General features: G+C 42.6%; 1 protein-coding gene across 4 annotated transcripts in view; it reads right to left on the bottom strand.

Annotated features, from left to right (window-relative positions):
- Window positions 1–275: 275 nt before the first annotated feature.
- DOCK11 (dedicator of cytokinesis 11) overlaps window positions 276–20,467 on the bottom strand; it is a 105,388-nt gene continuing 85,196 nt past the window's right edge. For 3 of the 4 annotated variants that reach the window (XM_067548009.1, XM_067548006.1, XM_067548007.1), the window contains 12 exons: window positions 19,818–19,931; window positions 17,852–18,067; window positions 17,701–17,758; window positions 15,359–15,465; window positions 15,100–15,222; window positions 13,275–13,388; window positions 12,221–12,367; window positions 11,017–11,227; window positions 10,314–10,504; window positions 8,893–8,993; window positions 6,698–6,836; window positions 276–1,432 (listed from right to left, as the gene is read on the bottom strand). In XM_067548009.1, coding sequence (XP_067404110.1) covers window positions 1,310–1,432; window positions 6,698–6,836; window positions 8,893–8,993; window positions 10,314–10,504; window positions 11,017–11,227; window positions 12,221–12,367; window positions 13,275–13,388; window positions 15,100–15,222; window positions 15,359–15,465; window positions 17,701–17,758; window positions 17,852–18,067; window positions 19,818–19,931 — 1,644 coding nt within the window. In that variant the 3' untranslated portion in view covers window positions 276–1,309. Of the gene's footprint in view, window positions 1,433–6,697; window positions 6,837–8,892; window positions 8,994–10,313; window positions 10,505–11,016; window positions 11,228–12,220; window positions 12,368–13,274; window positions 13,389–15,099; window positions 15,223–15,358; window positions 15,466–17,700; window positions 17,759–17,851; window positions 18,068–19,817; window positions 19,932–20,467 lie in introns of those variants that run through there. The other variant, XM_067548008.1, reaches the window with a different exon arrangement.

Below are 20,467 nucleotides of genomic sequence, written 5' to 3'. Positions count from 1 at the left end.
CCTTTGTACTTAAATGTCGCCCAACCCCTTGCCAGAAAAAGCAACAGCTTATCTGAAAAATGTTCCGGAAATTGTTTTGAGGGATACAACGCCGGGAGATCAGTCCAGCACATAGGAATGAACAGTGAGGTTTGTCATAAGACGTAAATAAAAGTTATTTCAGTCTGAGAAATTTTCAGTGAAAACCCTTCTTTCTTTAAAATAGATCTTGCACATTAGAATTTTCTGAAGGATGCTAAAGCACTTTAGACTTGCAGACCCGCTTTTAGATGGACCCTAATTATTTATTTATCTCATACATAAAGTGTATAACTCCATCAAACATGGCCTCTCCAGGTGTATTCATGAAGAGGAAGAGGAATACAAACAAAAGATTATATTCTCATAGATCTTGCTTAGTGATAATGAGTCTTTCTCAACCAGACAGTGTAAAATAGGCAAAAATCCAGGTGAGGTAGTCTACCAGAGGCTCAGCCAGGATTCCTTTCAGTTCATTTATCTGAGACAGAGTCTGTCTGTGAACTATGGGGATATATATGAGGAATTTGTTTTGATATATGCAGGATTTAAACTTGGCAAGTCTAGCCACTGTACAGTAATGCCTCTAGGTGCATTGGTAGCATATACAGCCTAAATGGCTTTCTAGCAGGGCAGGATCTTGCATAAGCAGGGACGATTCTGGGGAGGGTGAGCAGGGCTGTTGCTCTGGGCACCAGCTTCCAGGGGATGCTGTACCACTGCACCACTCAGCCTTTGGCTTGGCTGCTGGGGGGGCAGGAGGGAGTGAAAATGTTTTCCACCATGGCCGGCAAAACAGCTAGGGCCTCTCCTGCTCACCAGTGCTCTGCGGGCAGGTTAACTAATACACCGACCTGTAAACCCTATGCCCATGAGAGACTGGGAACATAGCTGCAAATATTGCACAGTGGTAATTTCTAAACCCAGCACTCCACTTTCTACTTACAAAGTAGATTTACACTTTATTCTATTCCAGTTTACAACTTGACATAGTACCATTGCAATTTCAATTCATAATTAAGCAATTCAATACATACTTTGATAAATGCCTTTCAGTGCACTGTATATATTTAACTAAAAAAGTACAAAACAAGCACAGTGGTGCAGTTGTCCGGGCACTTGCAATGTTGCTCAGCAAAATAAGCAAGAACCCTGTTTGAAAGCATGTAAATTTTGGGGGGGAAAAATACTGAATGTATACGAGTCACACATCTGAATTTTAACATCCTTTGCACAGCTCCAAGTATTCCTGAGAAATATCTTAAAGTGTCACTTTTAGTTGTAGATCTCCTTATATTTCGGCAGTGGATCTAAGTGAGCCATAACCTCCGTCACCAGATGTTCCACTGATTGCGCAAAAAACATGTAAGGAGTCGTGCATCCAGGGAGAATGCATTGTGTCTTCTTGGTACATCTAAACAAAAACAAGGTAGTAATTAAGTCACGTTTCAACTCATTCTTCGTTCATGATATTGCTCTTTTAAAAGATACACAAAGCAGAAGTGGCATAGCATTACCCAATCTTGTCTTCAAAGCTGGGTTGCAAAGGCAGCATAACAAAGAAATGAGAAAGAATGGTTATTCAGTAACTACAGTGTGATACATATATATTATCAGGTAGATTGCAGGAGAATAAACAGTACAGCTTAAAGAAAGGCAAGACTCCCTATAAGAATTCCTTACTGCTAAATTTTAACAATAGCTCAGAACAAATGTCCTTCTAGTGGTAATCAGGAGTTTATTACCAAAGAACAGAAAGATGTTGTTCAACCAAAATCAGTATTGTATGGTATGATTTGATGGTAGAAAGATTCCAGGTGCTCAGATCCCATTTTAATAGGTGGGAGTTCTAAGCCTTCCTTACATAACCAAATTGACCATTTGCTGTCAGTGAGGGGTGCTGAATACAGTGTAGTTGCAGGCGCAGAAATGATGAAACTGGTTTTGGTACTCTTCCAGAGAGCATGGCTGTAGAACTCGGCAAATCATTGATTTTTCAGTTTACTGGCAATTTTGAAAAGAAAAAAACTGTTTTGGTCAGACTGAAAATGAAAATTTTGGCAAATTCAAAAGTAAAACAATTTTATTTTGAGTTCAGTGAAATGTTTTGTTTAGATTTTGAGCAGTTTTTTGAATTTTTAAAGGAAGTTTCTGAATGAAAAGTCTGTTTTGAACCAAAAAAAAAGAAAGAAACCGACCAAACAAAACCAGCACAAATTCATAAAATGTTTGTCAACCAATCTGCATTTTTTTGCCAAAACAGTCAGGGCATGATGGGCTCTACAATGTATTACTGTACCTATCTGCTGTGTCTTGATTTCTAAGAGTTCCCCCTGGGGTAGGTAACTGGGTGCTTTACATTCTGTGGTACACTGGTAAACCAAAGGAATTACTCTGGATTTACAGTGATGTAACCGTGCATAGAATCTGGCCCATTTGTGGCCATCCAGCATTCTGCCTCTGCGTCCTTCCAACTGCAGTTCATCTACTTTTGCTCCCACACTTGTCTTCCCCTACTTCTCTCTCCTGCAGCTTCCCTCCCATTACCATCTTAAGTGACCTGAAAGTGGGTCTCAGGGGGCATCTATAAGGTTGCCCTTCTTCCTTCCATATCAAAATAGGATGCAATATTATTTGTTTCTTGGGCTTTTTAAAAACATAGAGCAACCGGTTTGTTTGGGTTTTTTTTAAATTGGGCCCCTAAACTAACCCAGTTTCCTCTTTCTTTAACTAAGGAACTTTGCAGAACAGTTTCCTTATGGTAAAACTGGTAAAGATATTTTGTTGCTATTAAATGCACTCAGGATTCAAAGCCAACCATTATCCACATGTAAAAATCAATACAAACATGAAGATCAGTTCTGTATATATGATGTCTTGGGCCATTCATTTTATACAATGCAAAATGTGGAACCTTCATTAATGAAAAGTGTAATATTCTTAGCTAGCACTTAACCTGAAAACAGCAGATATTGCAGTAATATTTTGCTCCATTCACCAAAAGAGAACAAGGTGGATTTTTAAATGTGTTCAGATATTATGGAGTATATTAACCATGCCTCTCTGTTCTAAGAGCCTCTTTCCTGCTGTAATGCTAAGGTGTGGTGCTAGCTGATTTGCTTTCAATTTGAATATAGCAGAATTTAAAAACCTCAAAAATTCTGGCAGCTGCATGCAAATTAAATGGCTTGGTCAGGTTTACTTGCAAAGAGACTGGAGTAAGCAGGTGCAACTCCTATGAACATCTCTGGGCAAAATTCAGCAGTGAAGTAAACAGGGTTAAGCTGGTAATATGCAGAGAAAACAGCAGAGGGTGGGTGGCAGAAAAAGCAACTAACAAGAAGATGTAAAATAAACTGGGTGCCACCCTTCCTCATTCTCAACATTCCCTGGGCCAAATTCAGCCCCAGCACGAGAGAGGGAAACTCTCATTGACTTGAACCAGTGTTACACCAAGTCAAGGCTCTATTTTGCTCCCACAGATACCAAACTGTTTGCAAATGCCAAATTGGTGCAAGTTATACTTTGCCACTTACACACATTTTCCTGTCAGTTTACACAACCGTTTGAGACCACTGTATCTGACAAAGTATTTTTCAAGAGACCTGACAATGCTGCATATGAATATAAAATGGTACAGTTATAATACAAATGAATTGAACTGTTTAATAAAACAAATATCACTATAGATTGTGTGCGACCTCTTCCCTCATGCTATTTTAAGGTAAAATTGTTTTGATTTACCATGTTGGTTTAAAATTATATTTTGTATTCTAAACTATGAGAGATGAAATTATTGTGGGTAACATGACTAGAAAATTCTGAGATGATCCTTTTCAATCAGAAGTTACAAACACTGAAATACATAGCACAAACACAACTATTCACTTTAGACACCTGACACTGTAGCTTTGTTATATTAACTTTCTTTTATAAATTAAAGATATGATCTCAGAGGTAGAGAGATCACTTCACGGAGCCATCTGGGTTCTGATTCCACACCATGTTAATGGAGGGGTGGAAATTATTTTTCTGCATCTGTTAACACTGTGATCTTATTAATCATAGATTACATCTATACAGCATCTTACACCCAAAAGATTCCCAAAAAATGTGGGCACAGTACATGAATATCTAGTGGTCTCTCTCTCACACACACACACACCCACACACACACTCTTCATTCCCTCCTGGATTTTACATATGCTGTTTAACAGTGCAGACCGTACACTGCTGTTTAGACCAGGAAACAGAGGCCATCTAACAGAAAATGGGCAAGGAATTTATATAGGCAGGATGTAACTAATCAAATTGCCAGCAAGCCAAGACTTATTACTGTACTCTTGCAAAAACTACCGGAGTTTTTCAGGACTATACATGGCCAGGATCCTAGTCATTTGCATCTGCTTAGACTGCACCCTGTGGGCAGTATACTCCGACTCCACAATCAGGCACTGACTCAGAGGTTAGCTTTCTATCTATGTATCACCCACACTTCCATATTCAGGGGCATGGGTTTCCACATGCAGTTAACTAATGAAAGGAAAACTTGAGCCTGTTTCCAAACACAAAGACAAAATCCAGTTCTTTAGGTTCTTGACACACACTATAGCCATGTTGGAGCAGCAGAGTGGGAGCATGTGTAATTCTGTGGCAAAATAAGGATAGGAAGGTAAGGGAGATGTCATTTGATTTGTAAAAGTCTACAGAATCATAATTTCAAAAGGGTCACTCTCTATTGCGTGGCACATACCCTGCTTTCAGCTTGAAGTCCTTTGGTTGGTGGGAATTTTGAAAATATAATGCCACCAGAAACGGGTCGAGTTGGGTGTTATTCGAAGGCCCTTTCTCCCACAAACACAATGGTACCAAACACAGCTTATGAATATAAGCTGACATCATGACTGAAGTGTGTTTCCTAGATAAGTCTGGGGAGTGGCTAAGCCAGTTTCACTAAAACAAAAGGCAAGCTGATGCCTCAGCCAGATGTCAATAAAGCTGATGGGACATCACCTATCAAGTGGCCATTCTTTGGCAAGAAAAGGGAATAGGGACAAAGATCTGCATTTTAGCAAAACACAGCATGAGGTCTCCATCCACCAGGCCCTGTCTCCTGGTTCTCAGCTGGAAAGAGGGGGACTGAAACTATAAATAGAAGAAGCAAACACCCCATGAGACCCCTTCCTCTCTCTCCGTCCACCTCGCTCTTTGCACCTGAGAAGACACAAGAAGCAGCCGTTGAACCCTGGGGAAGGGGTCCTGACCTGAAGGGTTTGGTCAGGAATACTGCTGGAAGCATGTGGTGCGAAACTTTGCTCTGAATCTAATGTAGTTGGTTGAGCTAGGCACTAGAAAGCATTTTATCTTTATTTTTCTTGTAACCATTTCTGACTTTTATGCCTCATTGTTCGTAGACACTTAAAATCTCCCTCTTTCTAGTTAAGGGACTTGTTTCATTGTTTTACCTAATCCAATGTGTTTAAATTGAAATGTCTGGGTAACTCTCTGTGAGGTAACAAGCTAGTATATATTGTTCCCTTAAAGGAATAATGGATTTAACACATTTGAACTGTCCAGGGGAGGGCTGGACAGTACAAGACATACATTTGGGGAAGGAAATCTGGGATTGGCAATTGTTGGGGTTACCCTGCAGAAGCAACCCAAGTGTGACTACACAGACACACCGGGGTGGCTGGCATGCTGGAAGGCTGTTTGTGAGCTGCCCATGGACAACGTGTGGCACCCCAGATTGCAAGGCAAGGGTGACACACCCCTCACTGGTCAGGACTGCACCCCGGTATGTCACAGAGATGCTACCCAAGACTTCTGGAAGAATCTGTTTTTGTGCCTGCTGATGGGAGCAGAATGGCAGCACATCCCTCAGAGATATGCTCCTATCACTCAGACCATTAAAAACTGCCGCTCTGCCCGGTTTCCAAGCCCTTTCAGAATGTGACACTACACAAATGTCCCAGACCAAATTATTTTACTGGAAGGCGTTTGTTTCGGCCTCCAACCCCTCTCTCCCCCCCACTCGCTAATCAAATGCTTGTGTGAAACAACCAGGTGCACACCACCCTGCAAATGTTTGGCCAGCAGCCTTCTTTGTACAGAGAAGTACGAGTGTGATAAGGACAAGGATTAGTGTGACAACATGTCTAGCAGTGATGCCCTAGACGGAGAGGACTTTGATGAATAAATATTTTCAGTCCTACATGTCAAGGATAACTTCCCTAGGATTTCCAAAGATCAATGTCCTTTTTTATGTAAGCAATGCATCCCCGGGTTAGAGTATAATTAAAAAAACAACCCATTGATTTTTCCACATTTTCTCGAATATATAGCTACATAATTGTTCTAGGTTTGCCATGTTTGGTACCATTGTTGAAGAAAGGGTTTGCAAATGATACCCAACTCAACCCATTTCTGAAGAAACACTATTATCAACATTTTCTCCAACCAGAGGATCTGCTGGCAGCTGGGGTGGGGTGGAGGCAGAGAAAAAGGAGAGAGAGTCCTTCCAATGAAAGTCTGACTCTCTATAATTTTTCGAGTCAGACAACAGTTCTCTTACCTTTCCATCACTAACTTCCCCACGGAATGAGATTTTACTGCACTGTGCTCTCACAGACTATAGATAATATTTCAGTGGTGTTTTTGGAGTCTCTTTAATACATGCCTGTTCATGGATGATGTCGGAAAGCTCTTTCACCATGTCTCTGAAGTTTGATTTTAGTCCTTCCTGGTACTCTACTTGGTCTTCCTTAATGAGCTGCTCATTGAGTTCGAGAGCAAGTCCACAGGCCTGTATAAACTTCCTGGGGATGAAAGAAATAGGCACTGGGTATTATGGTTTCTCATTCCGATGTGCAGGTTAGAGCCAAAGAACCAAACAGATGTGTATGACTTTGTTTGCAAAGTCACCCCAGGGGCGAGCACAAGACAACATCTAATCCAAAAAACAACCCGCTCTCTTTGGAGGCACCGAGCAAAGAGAATTTTTGTATTCTTTTCCTGGCTGTTGTTATTACTCCTTGATCAAGTTCTCACTTTCACAGGCCCACTTCTCCCTCTGTTTTAGGCTGCGATGAAATTATAACTGTGAGAGTCTGACTTTCAAAGGCTGTTATGAAAGGGACAGTGTCTGCCGGGACCTCAAGACTGCTCAGCGGAACTAAGGGGTACAAGATGGCTCCCCTCTTTCTTTCGTGGCCAGCATAAGTGTCCGGCAGAGTTGAAAGTGACTCCCTCACAACTTTCCTGGGGTACCCAGCACCCCAAAGGAGACAGAAAAGAAGCGTCTACAACCTGCTCCCCCTGGGCACTGGCCAGCTGTGTGGGGTGTGAGGCAGCCGCAGCCAGTAAAGAGTGCAGCAGCAGCAGCAGCAGGCTGGGTATGCCTTGTTGCTTGAGGAGGAGTTCTAACCACCAAAGGCAGACTAGTGGGAAAGAGGAGAGAGGGAAGGACAAAAGTGGGGGACCTACAATGGCCCTAACTGGAAGCAGGACGGGAAGTTAGGTATTTGGTGTCTTTAATTATCACTCGGGAGGCACTGGGGCACAGAGTCGGGCCCAATTATAAGGATAAGATCGTGTCACAGAGGCCATGGAAGTCACCGATTCTGTGACTTCCAGAGACCTCTGTGACATTTTCTGCTTCAGCCCTGGGGCGGCGGGACCGGGGCGGTCAGCCACTACGGGCGGCAGGGGGGCCAGCAGCTCCGAGCCACCGACCCCGGAGTCGGTCCTGCAAATACGGAGCTCCCAGCTGCTGCGGGAACCCCCTTCAGCTCTGAGCTACCAGCCACACACGGCGGCGGGGGCCCGCAGACCCAGAGCTCCCAGCTGCTGCCCCGCAACAGGGACCCCGGAGCTATCTGTCACAGTAGCAGTAGGTGCAGGACCCTCCAAACCCCAGCAGGGTTTGGGCTCTCATCGTCCAGTCAGCCCCATTTTGTCATGGGTATTTTTTAGTAAAAGTCGGGCAGTTCATGGGTTTCTGTGACCTGTCCCTGACTTCTACTGATAATAACCCTCACAAAATCGTAACCTGAATTGTAAGACCGTGGCGAGAATGACAGGCTGGATAGACAGACACACAGACAAATGCAATTGTTGGAAATCAAGTATCTTTGGAAGTGAGAGCAACGGAATCACATGGACGGTAGATGGAATTGTTTAAATGTTTGAAAGTTCTTTCCAGTTGGGCAGTCACCCTGGAAGAGTCTCTCCTGAAAGATCAGGAAATGAAGCATAATGAACAAACAAAACAAACACACCGAGTCTTTGGTTTTCAGCTAGATTTTTCCCACTGTTAAAGAGGAGATTTGTCTAGATGTGGAGCCACTGAGCTCCCCTCATGTGGCTGGGCACCCGATAGCTTCCAAGAGCTCTAGCTTTAAAAACAGAGTCAGGTTTTGAGTGCACTAACTGCTGGTGTTTATTAATTATTATCAGAGCACCAAGAAGCCCTAGTCATGGACCAGGATCCCACTGTGCCAGGTGCTGTACAAACACAGAACAAAAAGACAGTCCCTGCCCCAAAGAGCTTACAATCTAAGATGAGACACATGGATGGATACAGCCAGACCGAGAGGGAGTATAAAAAACAATGGGACAATATGGGACAGCATGGCGGACAGTGGTCTGAGGCTGAGAAGGCAGACAGGATGTTCTGACTATTGCTAAGCAAGCTAGTCATGGTCAGGATACTTTTGGGCCAGGAAAGTGGAAACCAGTCCCTTTCCAAAATCAGACGCACAGCACCAAATCTTTGAGTTTTTATTTCAAATCTTAACTCTGATCATTAAAAATACAAGAAAAACCACATATCCCATTATGGCCAGCAGGCTAACCACTTACTTAGTAACCTACCTGAACATTTCTTTTAACTCATTCACCTTCTTAGCGGGATATTTGCCGGATTGACTGTCATTCAGGAAAGCCCTCGCATAGGCCAGCGGACCTGCATTGACCTAAAACCCGGAACAGGAGAACTTATTTCCACTGCAGCTCCCAGGTGAATTTCAGAGAGTAATATGTTTGTTTTGCCAGAAACCTTACTTATGATATTACTTCATACCACAGATCTGCATTTCTACATGGTCATGAGATAGCAATGCTACAGTGCTGTTTATGTAAAACGAGGCACCCGTAGTTCAAAATGTTAGGTTTTACTTTTTGGGGGTGGAAACATTTTATTTTCTGATATCCTGGGTCATTTACAAAAAGAGGTTACGATGATATTGTCTTGATGAGTAGATCTTAATACAGAATTAACAGTATTAAGTAACATATTGCATATTGACTATATATTGTTCTATTATTATCATTTCTCTTTTTACTCCAAAATTATTTAAACACATTATATTGTATATATTCCTGGTCTGAATCTCATTTACAGCAGCCAGCAACCCATATACACCTTTCAGTCCCGTTCAAATGCTATTGCTAATATTTGCTTTATTTCTTTTGGGATGTTTATTTATTTATTTATCTATTTAACCATCTAGCAATCCCATATCATGTGTCTGAAAGAGGGACTGGCTGTTTTGCATTTCATGCAGCTATCTGAACTTGCACTTCTTTGTTAATATTAGAGTCTATTCATTGTCTGTATTATCTCATTCCATTATTTTGCTGTTACTTCACATTTACAGTCTCATGAGATTACACATTCCAGACATCATCTTGATTGCTTTCTTTATGAAAAATTACTTTCAGAGACGAAAAGAACCAACAAAACTATTTGAACTAGAAAATTTTACACACAGGTTTGAAGTTTCAGCAATCTATATAAAGTCCTGTTGTGCAGTTTTTTTAGTATATCAGGTACAACGGTTTGATGTAAGGGCTGTGTCACACTTTTCTATTTATGATCTTTACATACAAAAAGATAAATGAAGAAATGGATATTCCTTTATTTTCTTTTCAGGGAGTGATCTCTAACCCACATCGATTCACATGGGCTGTGTCTCGGACTGGGGAGAGGTCAGGATCCATGAAGCTGTTTCTGTCTGTCATTACAGATCAGGCTTTCAAAGGTGTTAAAATAACCAACACCTGTTATAAACAAATAATGGGCAAATACAGATAGGCCTGATCCTGCACACACAACTGGGCATAGTGTACCGAGCCAAACACTACACTCAGTATTGTTGGCAGGACCAAGCCTGTGGTGCTCCAATGAGCTGGTTAATGATTTCTGGAAAGCAAATAAGCTGCTCTGCCAACAGAGTAATGATTTCAAGATGCTGTGTATAAATAAACACCCCTGTGATAATGACAGTCCTTACCTGTACAGAAACACAGCCCTGCAGCTTGAGCTGCAGCTGGATCATGTCAATGTCACCAGAAGAGCAGAGTTTTTGCAGCTCTGCTGTCTTGTCTTTTATCTCATCAGTAGCAACATCAATTGGCTTGAGATTAACCTGGTGTTCGTAATTTACTGGAATTCTCTTCTTCACATATGGAAACGAGTTTGAAGCTATTAAACATATCAAACAGAATGTACAGTCTGAAAAGTCTTCTCACTAGAACAGTTCCAGAGACTCAACAAAGAGATACAGACAGGTTGCTATCCTGAGGATCTCACAAAGCTAAGGGGAAATCCTGGCCGTGCTGAAGCCAATAGTAATTTTGCCACTGAGCTTCAAGAGAGTTCAGGATTTCATCCATATTTTTTAGGCATGACACGATCGCACGCAAGAGGTGGAGGACGGGGTGAGGTTGAATAAATCAGAATTAAAGTCATATAGAGACTCAGCCCAGGTCTCCTAACTAGAGATCCAAGGTTCAATACTGACACTTTAGCTGATGCTTTAAACACTCTGTATGTGGGCATAAAACGTAACCAACCCAAATGAACAATTCTGCATGATTCTAAATAAGTTACAGAGTGTATTCCTGCCATTGTTTGGACTTTAATCAACTGCGTTCTGTGTGTTAAAACAATATTTGCTGATACCGGTTTCCTAACATTTAGAAGGTCATACTCACTAGTTAAAATGGTCCGTCTTTTGCACTGCTCTTCCACACAGCCATGTTTTTTCCCAGATAACGTATAAGGTGTTTCAAATACAAATCTGCTAACGTTCTGATTTCTTTCAAACTCAGTCTTTCTTTCAGAGAGCTCTTTGTCTTCAAAGTAGGGCTTCACGTAAGTCACTTGGATATGAGCATATTTGGGATCAAGATCTTTGACACTGACCTATGATACAAGAGAGTTATTTACTAAAAGAGGAAACGGGCCCAAACTACATTAACAACCAGTTTAGATGTTCGTGTATTGATCCATAATGGGTGTAATTCGCCCTGTGCAGAGAACCAGCATGTATCCTATACACTGCTTTAATCCCACTTAACTCTATTTCAAGGGTTTAAGTGGCACACGGGCTACAAACTGGCCCTGCTGCCTCAAAGAATTCCTTTGGACCTCTGCCAGACAGCATTCAGCTTGTTTATGCACCCAGCGCCTTCACACAGTAGCCCCCGTCCCCACGTAGAGCCGTAAAGATACAGTCACACCCCGGGATGGTGACAGACATTTCAAAGCTACTGCAAGCAGTTACTAACTCTTTTCAGAATACTGGCAGGCTTGTGCTGAGTACACATCACAATTAACTGTTGGAGGGACGTGTGATCACAGCAGAACGTACACGTCCCACGGCGAGGGAGGACCCCCCATGAATTGAAAACATACTAGGGAAATCTCAAGACACCATCCAAGTGAAGGAGAGGAGTTTGCAAAAAGGACAAGGGGCATCTCATCTCAGCCTGGCAGGCGCTGGGGAGCCAAAGGCAATCCTGTCTCCAACCTTCCACTCTGCAACCTGCTCCCTCCCTCTGGCTGCATGGCTGAGTCTGGAGGGGGTGCAGAGCAAGAGTTAATACTTCCTTCACTTTCACTTGGATCCCTCCGGATCCATCTCCCTCCTGGTCTGAGACCAGCCTCCTCCAAACCTCACAGCGCCCCAACTGTGTGATGCTTGCATGGAGAGGGTTCTGTAGGAGTGAGGAGAACCATGTAACCTTGCTGTCCTTCCCTTCTGACAGCCTGACAGAGGGGGTGTTCGAATGGAGTCTCCGTTCCTTTCATCATCCGTGTCCCACAGCCTAGCACACAGCCCAGACTCCCACCGTTCCGAACAGCTGCTTAGCACAGCCATCCTTACTCAGCACACCCCATGCCGTTTAACATCACCTTATTTGAATCCTGGATCATTTTTACATTCTCTGCTCCGAATTTTTCCCCATAAAGTTTAAGAAGCCTCAGGGAGATCTCCGACAGGCCCGTCAGCTTGGGTTCCTTGTAAATGTATTCCTTGCCATCCTCTTCTTCAAAGAAAGTCTAGCATTAATCAGAAAAACACAAGGGGTGAATGGACTGATTTCATGACAGTAAACATTTGATTTTAAACAGCTCCATTTAAAATGGGTTTTAAAAAAGTCTCAGGTCAGATAGGTTTATATCGCAGTAATAGCTAAAAACTTGGTGAAGCTTTCAAAGAGAAAATCTGGGACCTGTACTGGGACTAAGGTTGGATATCATTTAGTCTCACTGCTGGGATCATTCCAACTACATTTACAGTATATAGAAAATGAAAGCCAGTTGTTGCACCTTTTGCATTCTATTAAAAGGGATTCTGTCCTTTCGTTTATAGAAGCCTAAAGTGAGAGACATCAGACTAAGCGCATGGTAGAGATAGCCACTGCCTGAGTGTGTCAAACCCGTAATAACAGTGGGCCATATTGTGCCACCAGTTTTTAAGCAGACCTTCCCACTGAACACACGAGTGCTAATACCCTGAAAAGTCACAATGATTTTCTGCAGAGGAAAATATCCATGGCTCCTATTGGTTCTGTATTGCTTGAGTAATGCAAAGCATTTTTTTTAACTTTATTTGTTAACTCATTACAGTAATACTTACGCAGGGTGGTGTTTTTAAAAGCATCTAAGTCACTTAAGAGGAGAAATTAAAAATCATCAAAAATCAATCAGACTTGTTGTGCTCCTTAACCAGTCAGCTGCTTTTGAGAATCCCAGCCAGTGTCATAAAGCTTTATAACAACACATTAACAAGGCACAGAAGCCCTGTACTGAAGAGTTTAATATATAACAGAGCATGAGTGGGCAAAATACAGAACCACCTTAAAGAAGCAAATGGCCCGTGCAATTACAATGCTTCCTGGATGAGATGCTTTGCGAAGATAGGGTGCTTGGTGCAGGTTACTGGCAGGCTGAACTATGTACTTACTTGTCCATAAAAGGCCACTCGGAAAAAGGTTCCTAGAAGTCTTTTTCTTGTGTGCATCACCTCCAATATTTTAGTGTAAGCTCCATGGAGAGTTCTGTACAACTGAGTCAGTTTCTGGAAAGCATAAAAAGCCATGTGTGTTTCAGCGTTATTGACAAAGAATTATGATAGCAGGAAGTTAGGGTTGATGGTGCAAGGTGCTGAGCACCCTGGCTCTGACTCAGCAAAGCACATAGGCTCCTTTGAAAATCCCAGACTTAAGCACATGCTTACTGCTAAGCACAAGAGCAGTCCAGTTCATTTCAAACGCCCACATGCTTTGCTGGGTTGAGAGCTCAGCACGTTGCAGGACTGAGCCTTTAGAAGCAGAGCTGCTTGAAATCTTTCACACGCTGAGTTTTTCCAGTGAAAACCCACCTTTTTCTGAAAACTGAACTTTTTGTGAAAAACAGATGGCACATTTTAAACTTTCGGTTCTTCCTGAAAGTTTTGGTGACATTTTAATTTCAAATCGGAATATTTATTGAAATAATATTCAAAATCTTTATCCAACATTTTTGTTTACCCAACACCAGGATTCTAGTAAACAAAAATGTTGGATAACCATTCCTAACAAGATTTCAGGAAAAATTTTGGTATGAAAATGTTGATAAAATATTCTAGGATCTTCCAGGAAACGTGGAAAATGGGTCCATTTCAAGCCCTGTGAAAGAGAGCTTTGAAGTCTCCTGAGAAACATTTTTGGATCCACTCGACTTAGAAGCATTCTTTCACTCCTCCACCTTTTCTAAAGTCATAGGAAATGAAAGATGGCCACGCATGTCCCCCGTGACTCACACAAAGAACCAAATTCAGTCCTCAGCCACATAAGGCATTTCTCCCAGTGGGATCATCCTAGGATAGCATGTGGCTCATGGGGTACAGAAAAATTCCTGACATTACTGAAAGCCTGTTGTCAACAATGGCTTCCACAGGCATGCAGGTTCTGATTGTGCACTGCACCTGTTCTCAGGGAAATTAACACGCATAACTGCATGCCGGAATATAGCTCACATTTCTTCTGTTTGGTAACTGATTTTTGGAACGTGCCTGCATGGTACGTTGGGCTGTGAACCAGTAAGATATGCAAGCACTGTGCATTAAACAAGTCAATACACGCTGGAGGTACAGTTTAATTTCTGGTTTCTTACTTGCTTTTAGCGACTCAATTACATAATCTGCAGCGGAGAGTCTGCCGCCGAGCAGCAGACAATTGTATAGGGCATAACTAATTTCTTTTGGCTGGTGTCCTGTTGAGGTGAGCTTGGACACGTTGGGCTGCATTGCATCTTGGAAGAAAGATCAAGGAGCACGGGAGAAACAAGTATCCATCTGGGAACAGAAGGAACTGTCTGCCTAGATGCAACTGAAGCTCTGGTGGAGCTCTGGGCCCCCATTAGTGTCAGTTACCCCCCAGTCAAAGGAAGGAATTCACTCCATTTTAAAAAATCCTAAAAGCTTCAAAGCCTTCCCAAGGGCTTCCCAAGTCTAAGGGCACCCAGAAACAGGGCCTTCTATGGGCATGTGTGATGTGGATGTTGGCTATAATCTTTGCTGAACTGGGTCCCTATTTAAGAGACCTCTGTGTCTGCACCATCTCACGGGAACTAGTAGCCTCCCAGATTCTTGCTTTAACTTGTTTTGTTTAATATTCATCAATAATATAGAGTATACGAAAGAAATGATACAACCAATCACATTTGCTCATCACTCACAAATCAAGAATTTCTTTACTAGGCAATCTGGGGAATTCTCAGCAAGACAAAGCCAAGCACCAAATAGCTACCTCAAACTCACGACGCTTCTCATAGATCGGAATGATCAGTTTGGAAACCTCAGAAATCGTTTCGTAACGTTCTGCCTTCCACAAGCCATCTACACATTGCTCCAACAGCTCCACTAGGACTTCCTGGATGAAGCACAAAGTAATCTTAGGGAGCGGTACTGTTAAAGACATTCGAACATTTCAGCAGCACAACTGCGGGTGACTGATTCTTAAAGAATTATCCTTATTCAATCTGAGCTTCTGCACTTTGGAATCTCACCTCACTGTAGTGAACATCCATCATCCCGGCGTCTTCTTTCATTGCTCCCTCTTCATCAGCATTGGGAGTAATTTTCCTGAAGGCCACGCATCCACTAGGGAACAATTCTGTGGAAGGCAAAAAGAAAAGTCCGTTAGAATTAAAATATTATTGAACAGTTTAACGTGCACAATGGAATACCGTGCTATGGTTACCCAGGCTACATCTTTGTAATGCAGATTCCCCTTGTACTTTAGTGCATTTGTGCTTGAAAAACGAAACTTACTTTCACTTTATCTGGTGTACAGTGGTTTGTGTTTTAGCATAGTTAATATACAACAGCATGACTCAGCATGGGAGGCAGTGTAGCCTAGCAAATAGGGCACGTGTATGAGTGTCAGGAGACCCAGGTTCTATTCCCAGTGCTGCCACTGACCTACTAGGTGACCTTGGGCAAGTCATTTCCCCTCTCTGTACCTCAGTTTCTCCTCCCAACCTTTGTCTGTCTTTTCTCTTTGGACTACTAGATCTTCTGGGCCCAGACGGTTCGTGCATGTACAGCACCTGGCACAAGGCAGCTCCGATCTCAGTTGCGGTCTCTAGGAGCTACTGCAACAAAAATGATAATGTCCAAAAGCACTTCAGGGAAAGAGTCAATTGCAAAGCAAAAGGGACAAGGAAGGTCTCAAGGCTTTGATGACTTTGTATATCAAAAAGCAGGAAAAGAATCAAAATAGATGAACCAGCATGTTAGAGAGCGTGGCCTCCAACCGACCCTTCTGCAGCTGCAAGGAATTAGGGGGAATATCAACTAATCTTTGAGGCATGGACATACATTGCCTCTTGAGTCAGTGATACCATTTAACAAACGCTCAGCCTCCATGTCCTCGGAGAGCCTGGCTTAATCCATCAGCTTGGATCTGTCCGGCAGCAGGGCCAGCTGGCCTGCTTGCCCCACTCCTTCTGATGGAGACCAGCCATTTCCTTCAGGTCCAATTCACTCCTTTCTGTTCCAGAACCTGGCTAGCCTGTTCCATCTGGTTGGGGCCCCACTTCTCGGAACAACACCCTTCTCCACCAACAGCCTTGGCGTGCTCTGCCACAAAGCAATGAATGCACACCCCACTTAGCAATGACTGCCAGACCTGGAACGACTGCCAGCCTGCTGCTCAGAGGTCATCCGAGGGGGCTGCAACGTACAGGAGAAGAGAGAAGGAGCGGAGTGTATTTGTGTTCTGGCTGTGCATGCTGAGTGATGGGCACTGCTGTGTCAGGAGTGCGGGGCAGTGAACATGCAGGGCTCCCTGTTTCTAGTGGCATGGATTCTGAAACTGAGAATGTCTCCTGAGGTGTGGCAAAAGTGTAAGTAATTCTGCTTTCGCTGTCCCGCATCTGTGCTGGATGAGTGAGGCAGCTCAGCGGCGGTGCTAACTCATGCATCGTTTGGAAATTTCCTTTCCTTCTCAGAAGTTCTCCTTTTCCTGCCAGTTTTGGCCTCCCTTTCTCTCAAGTCACGTGAATGGAGAGTATCCAGATTTGCAACGACCCTTCCATTTTAAATCATGTAAGTTTCGTATAAGTAACCAGAAATGTTTCCCATGTACACAAAATACATACTTCTGTGGGACTTCAGCCCGCCAGGGTCTGGCAATATGGAGCCTTCACTCATCTTTGCAAACTATAGCTGAAAACCAGTTTCCTTAGGTATCAGTATCTCTGCTCCCTTCTTCCTAGAGTTGCAGATCAACTGCAGTCAGAGATATTAAAGCTAGTTTCAATTGCATCCTTTTGATTAAAAAGTCTGAGGAAGCTGAGAGGCGGAGTGGAGCACATGAACTGTACGGAGTTATTCAAAAGAAAAAACTTGTTTTTACATGCAAAATGGTGATATTTTAAAACCAACCCGTCTGCCCCGCACTTCCTGTTCTGTAGTTAACCACATTGTCTTCTGTCACCGCTGGCTCTTTATCTAGTTGTACAGTGCGTAGAACAATTCCTCTTTCACTGCACTTAGACGGTACGCCCTTTGCTTACTTTCCTTTAAAAAGGAGCATGCCACTTGAAACTCTATGCAGTGACACCTGTGGTTTGATCAAAATATTGGGGAGCCAGTTTTTAACTTAGTAGGACATTTCAGTCCTGTGTTTGAATACTTAAACAGGCTCTTACATGTGTAAATTCCTAATCTGTAGTTTTCCTTTTAGTTCTATTTTAGAGGACCCCAGTATACCCTAACAGCAATCTTTTACCAAATCAAGTGAATTTTATCTTGAAAACATTTTGATGATCTGTAAATTCAAAGATGAACACAAAAAGGTCTGCAGCATTCCCTCCCCCTTTCCTCCCAGATAGGAAACTCTTACTTTTTCTGTGAAGAAACTCTGCAACAAGGGCTGCTACGTGGACGTAACACATGGCAGCCTGCAAAATACACCAAAACAGGAGCAGTTGAAATGTCAGCTAGAATCTCTGCCTCTCCGCACCACCTGTTTTCAGTTGAATTTGACAGATTACCTCTGAAAAATCTCCATTTTTGACATGGATCTTTGCCATGCTGTCCAGCCAAGTTTTCCTGAGCTCCGGGGTACTGGCATAGGACTTGGCTAAGCTGTACTGTAAATCTATCAACATTTCAGGGTCCTTTTCATGTTCTTTCATTTGAGCAGTAGCCATAAGCACAGTACGGATTCTCTTTGTCAAGTCTTTGACTTCTGAGGGAAAAGCAGTTGCCTGACACAAAACAAATCTAATTAGAAGCAAACAGAGAAATAAAGATGTTCGAGGTTTTGTCAAGATGACAGTCCTTTGACTTACTCAGCATGCAATGGATTGAATCACTCTGAATGCTGGATGTAGTAATTTTCACGTTCAAGATACAGGAGATGATGCTGACTGGGCTTTTGATAACCTATACTGGGGTCATTTTGCTATGCAATCAGTGCACTTCACCTTGGCTCTGCAAATACCCTTCTTCAGGGTCCAATTTTACAACTCTTTCTTGAGTTAGAATCATAGAGTTGGCAGGGACCTCAGGAGGTATCTAGTCCAACCCCCTGCTCAAGGCAGAACTAACCTCAGCTAAATCATCCCAGCCAGGGCTTTGTCAAGCCGCAGCTAAAAACCTCTAAGGATGGAGGTTGAGTAGCATTTGCTCATGTAAACTGTAGCCTAACTGACTTCAGTGGGACTACCTGTGCTTAGGTACCCTACTGGACTGGCCTATGGTTAAGCAAGTGCTACTCATACTGGTACAGAATTGGGCCTTCAATAGTTCCTGAAGTTCTTTTCACTTGAGTCAGCACCTGCCTCACTTCTTCACCCGCTAGTGTGGCTCATCTTTTTCGTAGCTAGTACTAGAAGTGTACACAGTATTATACAGCATGTAAAAACACCAAGTAAAAACTAGGAATAAATAGACAAATGCCCTTCCCTGAAAGGTGAATCATTTAAAGGTCCCCAGCTATAAAATACAGTCAGCAAATAAAGAGTAGCTCTTTGAATCTCAAGGGCAAATAAACATCCCTGTGCAGAACACAGAACCGGATCTTTGTCTGTTACCTACCAATTCCAGAGATCAGTTTCATTCTATCACAAGACATAAGTCTACTTAGGTTCTCCTCCCTCCACCTTTAAATAATATGAACATTATGGTCCTACAAAACATTTCCCAGATTTTTCCTTTCCTAGACTGGCGGTTACACACGGTATAATGTGGCCAGATTGTAAGCATTGTGTATTGATGCTTACTGAAGCAGACAGGATTTATTCATACTTCTTTAGCACTCAGGCAGGCAATTGCTTTCCAAAAAAGGTAAACAGCAAAGCAAAAATAAAATGATGACCATTGCACCTCTTTTACAGAGAAAAAACAACAAGAGTCCTGTAGCACCTTAAAGACTAACACATTTCTGTGGGCATAAGCTTTTGTGCATCTGACGAAGTGGGTTGCAGCCCACGAAAGCTTATGCCCACAGAAATTTGTTGGTCTTTAAGGTGCTACAGGACTCTCCTTGTTTTTGCTGTATCCAGACTAACATGGCTACCCCTCTTTACAAAGAGAGACTGTCTCCATTTTTTATTTTGAATGGCTAGCTTTATTACTTGAGAAATATCAGGTCCTCACTTCCCTCCCTTCACTGGAAGTTCTTGGAAAGATCTTCAGATGATCATAAAGTGATGTTATACAAAGCTGTAACCTCAACTGCAGTTCTCCCTCCTACCCAGCTTCAATAAACATGACAGTTCAACTATTGTCCACTGACACAGCTGTCACAGTAATTGAGAGGCAAAGTTCAAATCGCTGCTGCCATAAAGCTTGTCTGCTCTGACTCTGCAAACACAGTTCAGCAGGTGGTTATAGCAGTAAATAGTATAAATACATTCCATTCGAGCTTTAAATATGATCTCCTTGTGCATTTCCCAGGTCATGTATTTGCGAGTGGTAGTGCCCATTTTTTTTTTTTTAATTAATCAAACTTACCTTCATAGGCCTGTCACTGTTTGCAAAGTTATTAATAATAAATAGCGACTCCTGAAACCTTGATCCTCCACTTAATGCCACATCTGCTATTAGCTGGCTCACTGCAATTATTATCTGTTGGGAAAGAGACGGGTTCTTATACATGTGTTTTGTTGTCACTATTGTATAAAAAGATGTTCATGAATCAAAAAATCTCTCATACGGATTGAATAAATGTAATCATAACCTGTCTCAATTGCCTTCTTTCCTCCATAAAATCTGATGATGATTATTATACCACAGAGCATAGTTCTGCTGTCAGGACAACAAATTCTTAGGACTAGGAACAGAACAATCAGAATGCAAATCCTGGGGCAGGATGTCATGTTATTAGATATCATGTTATAGTTCTCTCTTTTGTGATTTATAACAACTTGCAACCCACCTGCTTCTCTGGCTGCTTTTAACATTACTGAAAAGAGCAATATAACAAAAGCCAGAAGCAAACCCCCCAGAAGAATTCCTCCCCGCAATCCAACAGGCATGTTTTTCCCAGCTGGCCATGGACAATGCCCCCTTTCTCTTCACCCACCTGGGCAAAGAGGCAAGCCCTGCAAGCATCCTCTGAAACTCAATAATCTCTGATTGTTTAACAGCAAACGTATTTCACC

Source organism: Emydura macquarii, unplaced genomic scaffold (genome assembly GCF_026122565.2).
Source record: "Emydura macquarii macquarii isolate MOO-44397 ecotype Brisbane River unplaced genomic scaffold, CSIRO-AGI_Emac_v2 contig_1253, whole genome shotgun sequence".
In the NCBI taxonomy this organism is placed as follows: Eukaryota; Metazoa; Chordata; order Testudines; family Chelidae; genus Emydura; species Emydura macquarii.
This window is presented reverse-complemented; position numbering and strand designations above follow the sequence as displayed.